Here is an 11,557-nt window from a genome sequence, read left to right as displayed (position 1 = left end):
CTTTCTTGCTGCTAGTCCAGCTACAAACCCGTTTTCCTTTAAACCAACCAAAGGGGAAACCCCCGTGAGGTCTACACAAGCATGTTTTCCCCCAGCCCAGCCAAAGACGAGCAGATCCGCTGGTCGCAGAGTAGATCTCCCTTCTATAGGGTCCGTGAGGAAATTCACAGGGGCCTCTTTCTTAGCAGAAATCCAAGCTCTTCTTAAGATGTCCCCCAAAACATCTCGCACCCAGTCATGCCGATATTTAAACCCATGGAGCTCTTTACAGTGAACTGCGTGCTCCCCATATTTATCCATACAAGCTTTACGACATATCGGGCAGGTTTCATCTTCTGGGTACATAGGGATCATTAGCCGGTATTTGAGAATGGTTCTATATTCTACTGCCGACATGCATTGTCCTAACCCCTCAATCGGGATAACGTTCAAAAATTCCTGAGCATGGGGACCCTTCAGACACTCAAACACCGCCTTCTGGCGGGGTGACAAATCAAAAGCTTCTCCCAGGCTTTGAGCGATTTTGCTAAAAAGTGCATTCGCCAAAGTTTTTTGCGTTCGAGGGGGCGGTGTCCTTGCTAGAGAAACCGCCAATATCCAAGTCTGGGAGAGAGACATTTAAGCGTTCGAGCGCTTGTTGATAGTCTGGGTCAAGCCCGACGACCCCACCGTTTCGAAGGATATGATCCTGTAGTTCCCAAGACTGAGCTCTAGACGCCACAAAGGCATAAGCCCAACATCTTGGGCTGAGAAGAGGCCCAAACCACCTAGACGCATTGGCAAAGATGCTAGACGCCACTGGAGGTCACCAAAGAAGGGGCCACCACCCACTACTATGTCTTCTATAGCCTTTCTAAGGCCATCATTGAACCGAGATACCGCATCCTCCATCAAATGGGGTTGACAAGTCCGCAGCCCAAAAAAAAAAATTGTTACAATATGTTTAAGATAAAACCAAAAGAGTCTTCGGGAGGTTACCACGTGGGCCATATCAGCATAAAATTATCTTAAACGTCTAGAGCAAAGATATGGATCAAAGAGTTTTTGAATACCTGTTTGAGAATTACAATATACCTTCGACACAAGACATGTAACGATTTTTCAAATCGATATTATGAAAATGAACTACACTGAGTTGTAATTATATTTATAACATATTACATATTAACAAGTGAAATGAATAAAACAAAAGACACAAGAATTTATCTATGTGTATACTTGTTTGGTAAATACGATATACCTTCGATACAAGACGTTAAACAAATTTTAAATTCGTGTCCTAGAAATGAATTACTCCGAGTTGTAACTATAATTATTCCAAATTAACAAGTCAATGAATAAACTGAAACACACAATAACAATTTCCCTAATTTACATATAAACACTTAGTAACATTCCAAATCATTTTTATTAACAAATTGATCAATAATCATATATTTTAAATGTATTTAATAACTTAATACCATCGAGCTTTCTGGTCGAGTGACAGTCATATGACTTTCTAAATGTGAGATCATGGATCGGAGTCTCGTTGTGAAAAAAAATATTCCAGGTTAAGCAAAAGGGGTTTTGCCAGTTATAAGTTTATTTTTGAGAGGGTAGGCCGGGTCATCACGTTATGTTATTTGAATGGAAGGGTGATTTATCCATTTATCATAGTGATCTCGGGCGTTCAAACATTTGCTATTAAAGAAATAAAAATAGAAAATAATAATAAAAAAACAACATTCCCTCTTTGTCAGTGTAACTGCAAACGGTCATCCACTCCCCACACCTTTTCCACTATAAATACAACCAACTCTCTCTGTTCTTCTACATTCACAAACCCTAAACCTGCACTTCAATGACTACTGCGCAAGTTAGCAACGGCGGAATCTCAGACTCTTCGCCGTTAAAAAAGTCGCCGTCGTTCCGGTACGGCCGGAAAAAGTCCGTAACACGAACCGCCGCTGAGATCGACGATATTATAAATCATATGCATGGCTCTGATCCCGTTCGTTTTGAGCTGAATCGTCTGGAAAATCAATTGCGAGGTAAAACTAGGTTATTATTGTTCGATTTGATCGTAATGTTCGATTTCTGTTCGGTTTTGGAGAAGAGTTTGACTCGAAAAGCAACTGTGAGGTGAAATTAGGTTATAATTGTTCGATTTGATCGTAATTCTTCGATTTTTGTTCGGTTTTGTAGTAGAATTTAGCTAAAATAGGTTATTAATGTTCAGTTTGATCATAATTCTTCAATTTTTGTTCGGTCTCGGAGTAGAATTTAACTCGAAAATCAAATGCGAGGTGTAATTTGGTTGTTAATGTTCAATTTGATCGTAATGTTCGATTTCTGTTCGGTTTTGGAGAAGAGTTTGACTCGAAAAGCAACTGTGAGGTGAAATTAGGTTATTATTGTTCAATTTGATCGTAATTCTTCGATTTTTGTTCGGTTTTGTAGTAGAATTTAGCTAAAATAGGTTATTAATGTTCAGTTTGATCATAATTCTTCAATTTTTGTTCGGTCTCGGAGTAGAATTTAACTCGAAAACCAAATGCGAGGTGTAATTTGGTTGTTAATGTTCAATTTGATCGTAATTTTTCGAATTTTGTTCGGTTTTGGAGTAGAACTGAACTTGAAAACCAAATGCGACCTAAATTTAGGTTACTAAGGTTCAATTTGATCATAATTCTTCCATTTCTGTTCTGTTTTGAGGTAAATTAATGTTCAACCGGAATAGAATTTAGTCAATTAAGCTGCTAAAACTTTTAGTTTAACTCGAGAATCAACTGGGAGGTAAATTAGATTATTGAGCTTGGATCTGATCATAATTCTTCTATTTCTGTTCGGGTTTAGAGTAGAATTTAGTAAATTAAGCTACTAAACTTTGAGTTCAATCTTAAGTCTAGAATATTCGAGTTGCAAAGGCAGTGCCTATGTGTATTTTCACTGCTTCATTACGATTTCAAGTTTCAGAGGGCGACATTTGATACGGAATTTGTTTCAACTTTAAAGCTAAGTTTGTTGTGTATGTATGTTGTTTCTAAAATGCCGATTTTGTAGAAACGGATTTTTTCCAAAACTAACGAATGAACTTTGGAATTTTTTTAACGGTAATGAACTTTGAAACTGAAATTATAGCATTACACTGCTTGACCTAATAATATTAGATTTTATTTTTCAGATTCAGGTATTGTTTGTTAAAAATATTAATTATAAAGTCATGTGTTTTTAACTTCTGGAATGATGAGTAGTACCAAGAGTTGCTCTGTGTGAAATTTTCGAAACAGACTGCTCGTTCATGTATAAGTGTAAAAATTAAGAAGAAATCAGAAGTAGGTTGCTATATCTCACAAAAAGGCAGTTGATATTTTATGCAAAAAATCCTATTATCATATTTCATATGCTCAACCTTAATTACTGATACATTATAATTTATATTCATTCAGATAAAGATAGGGAACTGGGAGATGCCTATACAGAAATCAAAGCATTAAAGTACCAAGAACACCTTAAAGACAAGGCAGTGGAAGAGGTAGTGCAGCTCACTGTATTTTCAACGTTATTGCTATTGAATTTATGTGTTATATTGGGTTATTAAGTTTGTATTACCTCATAATCTGATACGTTTGTGATGTTACAGCTAAACGATGAGCTAAACAAAGTGGACGAAAAGCTCAAGACAACTGAATCCCTTTTAGAAAGCAAGGTACTCCAATTTCTTGTCTTGATTTCCATATTTGAAGTTTGTTTTGCTATATTTGATAATTTTAACTTATACAACATAAGTTGATGTACGTTTTCTTTTTGTTTTTTTGTTTTGTTTTTTACATAGAATTTAGAGATTAAGAAGCTAAACGATGAGAAAAAACAAGCTCTATCTGCACAATATGCTGCAGAAGCCACTCTTCGAAGAGTTCATGCGGCCCAAAAAGACGACGAGATGCCTCTTATTGAGGCCATTATTGCTCCATTGGAGGCAGAACTCAAGTCTGTTAAAATGGAGGTAAGCACCAAAAGGGTGTTTGGTTTTAGAGGATATATGCTTTATTGTGTTAAAATAAATATGTTTTGGGGAGAGGATGAGTTTGAAGAATGGGGTTGATTGTTGAAACCCATAAAATTGGATATCCAGTATCCTCCATACCCACTTAAAGGGTCCATTCTATCCTCTATTATCGCACCCATACCCTTAGTGATTCTACTTAACTCTAACTCACCATGAGGAATTTGTTTAATTTAGGCCATAAATTTAAGGAAAAATAGATTTTAACAATCCCAACTTTGACATATTGGCCGATAACAGTCCAACCTATTTTCCCTCGGTGATCCCAAACTAACTAAAAGTGAACCCATGTAGTTTTTTGCTGATGTGGACCGCCACATAAGCATGCCACGTCATCAAAACTTTTGACTTATTTCCACCTAAGCAGTCCACGTCAGCAAAACTTTGACTTTTTTTTGCCACATAAGCAATCAACGTCAGCAAAAACTAACTGGGTTAACTTTGAGTTAGTATGGGATCACTAATGAAAAATAGGTTAAAAGGTGGGACTGTCACAAAACATTTCCTTAGTTGGGACAATTGCCAAAGTTGGGAAAGAAAAAAAGTCAACTTGGTCAGATTTTACTCTTGCATCCCTGACTGTTTTTTAGTTTTCTTCTATGATGTGGGGGCCAGTGGCAGTGGCGAAGCTTGAGATTTCCGACTGGGGGGTCGAAAACGTATATACCCAAAAGTTTCTATAAAACCTGGGGGTCGAAAACGTATATACCTAAAAATTTCTATATGAAAGTACTTACTCTCCACTATTGAGCGAAAAGTTCGGGGGGTCGGCCGCCCCCTCCCGCCCCTACTATGCTACGCCCTTGGTGGGGGCTAAAATCGTCAAATATTGATCAATTGTTCTGTACAAAATGCTGGTAAAAGGATGTAGATTACCATGAATCAAAATTTTTGAAAGTTGCCTAACTTATATAAAAAAAATTTGGAACTTTGATTTTTTCTTGCCTAAAAGAAGGTGGTTACCTAAAATAAGAGCTAGAACAAAAATGGTTACTATTTTTTGCTATGCAATTAGACCAAACAGAAGAGAAATAAATCTGATTAACAAATTTGGTCACAAAGATTTCTGATTGTGCATGACCTATGTCCTGTATCAGTTATCAAAGCTTCAAGATGACAATAAAGCTCTTGATCGTCTCAGTAAATCTAAGGAAATTGCTCTTTTAGAAGCAGATAGAACTATTGAAATGGCCATGATGAAAGCTTCCATGGTTGATGATCTTCAGAACAAAAACCAAGAGCTCATGAAACAAATTGAGATGTGTCAGGTTAATTTTTTTTACAAACTGAAGCATTTGTTATATTTGGTTTATAATCTGTACTTGAGAGCTACTCGAGATCGGCTTGGTTAAAACCTCGAACGAGCAGAGCCTTAACGAGCCCGAGCTCAGGCCTGAAATACAGCCCGTTTAGTTATTCAGTCCGAGCTCGAGCCTGAAATACAAAGCTCGTTTAGGCTCACGTGCCCAAACAAAATTGTAGTGTGTGTATATATATTATATAATGATATTGATGATTATAACCCAAACTTAAAAAGACCAAGTCGGTTTAAGCCCATATGATTTAAACTAATAACATTGGTGAGCTGAGCTCAAGCTGAGCTTTGGCTCGTTTAAGGATATTGAAGCAAGCTTGAGCCGAGCTTTTAGCTCGTTTGAGATTGTTCTCAAAATAGCTCGAGTCGAGCTCGAGCTTTGGGTTTTACTCGCGAGTCGTGCTCGAGCTTGAGCATTATAAAAACATGACGAGCCGAGCTTGAGTAGTGGAAGGCTCGGGCCGGCTCGTTTACCCTGTCTATTTCTCTAATTTAACATTTTAGATCTGTTTTGGTAATTCTTAGTTTTCTTGGTAATTAAAGTTTTTTTAGTCTCTTCCTAGCAATTACCAAAGCTGGTCTTTCATAAACCGCTTAATTACCAAACAGGCCACCACCAAAAGTAATTTACCCATAGTGTAGTGGGGCATTATGGGGCATTATGGGGGCATTATAATAAAAAAAAACGCCCACTCTTCCATTACATAGGGCATTATGGGGGAAAAAAATTTGCTTGGGCATTATAATTATAACGCCAATTTGCACTTGTTGGAGGTATGACTTGAGTTGACCCACCAATGAGAAATCACTTTGTTTTTTGTTTTTTTTTTTTTTTTTTTAAGGATTGAAAGGGGCATTATCCCCACTACACCACTTTATGCTATAATGCCCCATGCTGACTGGGTTGCCACGTGTCGGATAATGCCCCATGGTGGGGGCATTATAACAAGTTACCACTACACATGGTCTAATTAGTATTTCAGTATTTTCATCAAATTTATTTAAGAGTAAAGTAGACAGATAGTCCCTAGCTTTGCAGGAGTACACGGATGGTCCCTTTGGTTTGCACTTCTTACCGCATTTAGTCCCTAACTTGTACCTGCTAAAACCCTTAGATTTGCTGCATGTGGACTAAATGTGTTATAAAATGCAAACCACAGGGACCATCCAGGGACTAAATCCAAAATTTGATAAACCACAGGGACCATCCGTGTACTTTACTCTTTATTTAATTTAGGTGTACAGTGTAACAATGCTATTATGAATTTATGGTATTATGATATTATATTTGGAAAATGAAGTGGGATAATCATCCTCTTCGATGTCAACATTTGCTTCTAATGTTGATCTATACATCTCTTATGCAGGAAGAAAACAGAATTTTGGATAAAATGAACCGACAAAAAGTTTCAGAGGTTGAAAAGTTAACTCAAACGGTTTGTGAGCTTGAAGAAGCTGTTTTGGCTGCTGGGGCCACTGCTAATGCTGTGCGGGATTATGAGCGAAAAATGCAAGAGATTAACGTAAGTTTGAGTTAACTAAATTTAGTTAACTGTTTTATAAATCGGTTCTAATTTTTGAAACATTGTGTAGGAAGAAAAGAAGATACTGGACCGTGAGTTAGCTCGTGCTAAAATTTCTGCAAATCGTGTTGCTGTTGTAGTTGCAAATGAATGGAAAGATGCTGACAGTAAAGTAATGCCTGTAAAACAATGGCTGGAAGAAAGAAGAATTTTACAGGTATGCATTCGATACATGCGGGCGGGTTGACTAATGGGTCGGTCAAAGTCAAACGAGTCGAAACTTGAAACGGGTCATTTTTTAATACGCGTCCATACATGCCAGGTCAGGTTGACCATCAAACTGTTTTTGTGTATCTTTTAGTTTTTTCTATAAATTATGATAATAAATTAATATTGTTACGGTCATAAGCTATATATTGAGTAAAGTACGCTATATATTGAGTAAAGTACATGGATTCCCTGTGGTTTACCAAAATTATGGATTTGGTCCCTAGCTTTTTTCAAAAGTACACGGATGGTCCCTGTGGTTTGCACTTTGTAACACATTTAGTCCCCAACCAACAAATCTAAAGGTTTTAGCATGTCCAAGTTAGGGACTAAATGCGTTACAAAGTTCAAATTCAAACCACAGGGAACATCCATGTACTTTTAAAAAAAGTTGGGGACTAAATGTGAAAGTGCAAACCACAGGGACCATTTGTGTAAGCTAGGGACCAAATCCTAAATTTGGTATACCACACTACCACAGGGACCATCCGTGTACTTGACTCCTATATATTTCACTAAGAGGTTGTTTGGGATTGCTTATTAACTTGATATCTGCATGTTACCTTTTAAAATAAGCAACTTTGAATACGTAACCTAAGACTGCTTTAAAACAGTTTCTTACACTCGCAAATAATCTGATAAGGAACAGTTTGGATACGAAATCTCGAACGCTTTTTATGGTATGAGTTAATTACTGTTTTCGTCCCTGTGGTTTGTCAAAAATCACTATTTCAGTCCATTAGTTTAAAAATTGCGATTTCGGTCCCTGTAGTTTCACTTTCGTAACCATTTCAGTCCATGTGGTTTCACTTTCGTAACCATTTCAATCTATTTATTCTGTAAGTACATGGACTGAAATGGTTACGAGGTGGACTGAAATGGTTACCAAAGTTAAACCACAGGGACTGAAATCACAATTTTTAAACTTATGGACTGAAATAGTGATTTTTGACAAACCACAGGGACGAAAACAGTAATTAACTCTTATGGTATTAAAATGCGATATGGAGATTAACAGTGTTATTTGATAAGCAAATTCCGAACACGGAACACCCTTAAAACCTTTCAAGATTTCATATGCCTTAGAATTTTTACTTCATGTAAATTTCAACCCTTTTGACTTTTTCCTCTTTACCATTTTTTTTAAATTGACCCATTTGAGATAAATTATAACCCGAATTTGACTCATTTTTAAGTAAATAGGCCAAAATTGCCACCTGTCATATGATCTAATGTTTTGTTATTGTTTGGGCATTTAGGGAGAAATGCAGCATCTAAAAGACAAACTAACCGTTGCTGAACGAACCGCAAAAGCAGAAGCACAGTTAAAAGTAAGGGGATTCACATTCACAGTTCACTATTAATAATATTTTGGCTTTTTAACTTTTTTTTTATTTTATATAAAAAAAGTATCATTTGAAACTTAACTTTCCTTTAGTAACCGTTTATTCCCAACACTTACAGGAAAAATACCGATTACGATTCAAAGTTTTGGAGGAAAGATTTAAATCATCATCCGGTAAAAATATTTCTTACGCTACACCCGAAAGAACAACGAGTAATGCGCGTTCACAACGTCAATCTCTTGGTGGAGTTGAAAATTTATCAAGATCGCCATCTTGTAGGCTTTCATCAAGAAAATTGTTAAAAAACCCGAGTGCTTCATCAAAAGTACACGATTGTAGCAAATTAGTGGATTCTGATAAGCCATTCCCAAACGGAGATGATCATGCTGATGAGAAAGATAAGTCGAAGTCAAAATCGGAAGATTTTGTTTCCGGAATGTTGTACGATATGCTACAGAAGGAGGTTTTGAATTTACAAAAAGCTTGTCATCAAAAAGATCAAAATCTTAAAGAAAAAGAGAACACAATTGAGGTTTGTGCAATGAACTCCCATCTTATTACATGTTCTTTTAGCATTTGCATGATTAAACATAGGAAACAAAATTATATTCATCGTTACATAATATACTGACTTGGCCTATCTAATGAGTAAGGGTTGATTTCATATTCACTTTTAAAGTTTATTCTTATTTATCCCTATTATTTTCATAGGGGAAGGTTCATTTAAGAAGAAAAATTACTTGAGAAGAAAAAGAACAAAGGGTATAATTGTAAAACATTAAATACCTTTTCATTTATCTCATTTATTATCATCTTTGACTAATTAATTAGTCATAAAAACTATCATCCTTCACACTAATGTTTTTTTACTACACACATCAGAAGTTACCCTACACCTTTCGGAATTTACCCTACACATGTTGAAATTTATCCTACACAACCCGTAATTTATCATATACACATTGTAATTTATCCTACACTCTAAATTATTTTATTTTATTTTTTTGAGAAAATATATATTTTGAAGATTAAATTACAAATTTTAATGTAGTTACCTATTAAAGATGAATACTACTAATTAATGATATTTGTAGGTTTACCATATTACCCTTATAGTAACATTAAATAGTTATATTAAATGAAGTAAAATGAAGTATTTTTATTGGTTGAAATTTCTTCTTTTTTCTTCTTACAAAAAGTTTCTTCTCATTTGAACTCTCCACTATTTTCATATTATCATATTTATCTTTTTACATTACTTAAATTCTCACATTTACACATTTGTTAATAATTGAAAGATAAACAAATAAGGAAAACCGATTTGAACTTCTGACACCACACCAGAACAAGAAAATCGTGGGTTTGAGTTTAGTAAGTTAGTTGCCGGTTCAACCAGGCGGGTTCACGTGTTGACCTGTTGACCTTTTTTCCCAATTTATTGTTCATAATTTTAAAAGATGTGTATTATGTTATAACGTAAGCTGGTTAGATGTTTTATTTCAAAATTTAAAAGTTAAAAGAGATATGAACATGAGATTTTGTAGCTAAAACATAACTGTTCTATACATATTTGTACTATTTTGCTGTGACGTTGTAACTTTTGAGTATTAATACGTATATATAAATCACTTAGACGGGTCGCGTTTGTGACATCGCGGATACATACATGTATCATGTTCGGCCCATTTTACACCCTAAAGGAAACAACCTTATTGCGGTATAACATCACGGATGATAATGTTCTCTTTGTTTAGAGTAAATTACTTTTTGAGTCCTTGTGTTTTAGTTGTTTTAACCATTTGAATCCAAAATCAAAATGTTTAACGTCTTGAGTCCTTAGACGCTTTTTTTTTATAACCATTTGAGTCCTTTTGAGTCCAAATTTTAACCTTTTGAGTCCAATTTTTTAAACAAAATTGGACTCAAAACGTTATAAAATAAATGGCTAGGGACTTAGGGCGTTAAACTTTTTGATTTTGGACTCAAATGGTTAAAACCACTAAAACACAGGGACCCAAAAAGTAATTTACTCCTTTGTTTATTCAATGAACAAGACTGTTACGAAATGGGAGATATGAAAATGCCCCCTTGAATATAGGCTTGATTATGTTCATTTCACTATAAATTTGTTCAATATTTTTTATTTCACAATCAACATATTGTTTTTTCCTCGTCCGATCAACTAATTTGGAGCTTACAGACATTGGCAAGGAATGTTGAGACACTTAATAGAGCAATGGAAGTAGAGAGCAAGAAAACAAGGAGAGAAATAGCTGCAATGGAAAAGGAACTTGCAGCCGTGCGTGTCGATAAAGGGCGAGATGGTCAAATGGGAAGGCGTACGAGTATGAGTACTCCAAGGTTATATTTTTAACACATGTATATACTCTCAGTTATGACCCCTTTAACCCGTTTAGATAAAAGAGTTAAACGGGCTGTGTTCGGGTTTCATGATTTTTAGTATTTTCTTGTTTTAAAAGAGAACAGGTTTGAAAATAAAGCTAACGTGTATTTTTTTGCGATGTTTAGGACTCGTGTGATGACTTCTGCTATAAGAAGTGCATGTTCAACAAAGTGACAACTGAGGTAGGACAGATTACAAGATTGATTCATTGATTTGTTTTCGTAGACGAACTAATCTTTGGTGCATGATGGTATTGTTTGTGTGTCTAGTTGTGTACTTTTAAAAGTAATTTGTATAATGTGCAATAAAGTTATTACATGATCTCAGTGGTGGACCCAGGATTTTTTTTTCATTGGGGTCCATTTTTTCGCGTTAGAATTTTTCACAACCAAACATTAAAATTTTCGGGTCGGTCATCGTAGTCGGATCAGGTCGAGGCTAGGAAATAATGTAGAAGCATTTAGTGGACATGAAACCACTACATTATTAAGAATCATTTTTAAGAATCAAGTTATCAAATTATGGTGATTAATAAGTTGCTTGAAACCAATAGCTACCTAAAAAACACAACTACTTCACATAACTTTAAAATTTTGTTTAAGCTTTTTTTTTTTTTTTTTTTTTTTTTTTTTGTTGTGAATGCCTATATGTTGA

The 11,557-nt window shown here is 35.4% G+C and overlaps 1 protein-coding gene across 1 annotated transcript; it reads left to right on the top strand.

The window, feature by feature from the left end:
* The first annotated feature begins 1,793 nt into the window (after positions 1–1,793).
* Positions 1,794–11,229, top strand: LOC110897409 (microtubule-associated protein 70-2). Its single transcript, XM_022144163.2, has 11 exons — positions 1,794–2,033; positions 3,432–3,517; positions 3,626–3,691; positions 3,818–3,988; positions 5,146–5,316; positions 6,731–6,886; positions 6,957–7,103; positions 8,413–8,484; positions 8,618–9,031; positions 10,700–10,860; positions 11,029–11,229. The coding sequence occupies exons 1-11, from the start codon at positions 1,844–1,846 to the stop codon at positions 11,075–11,077; spliced, it is 1,683 nt and encodes a 560-aa protein (XP_021999855.1). The 5' UTR covers positions 1,794–1,843; the 3' UTR covers positions 11,078–11,229.
* The last annotated feature ends 328 nt before the right edge of the window (positions 11,230–11,557 follow it).

Source organism: Helianthus annuus, chromosome 13 (genome assembly GCF_002127325.2).
Source record: "Helianthus annuus cultivar XRQ/B chromosome 13, HanXRQr2.0-SUNRISE, whole genome shotgun sequence".
NCBI lineage: Eukaryota > Viridiplantae > Streptophyta > Magnoliopsida > Asterales > Asteraceae > Helianthus > Helianthus annuus.
This window is presented reverse-complemented; position numbering and strand designations above follow the sequence as displayed.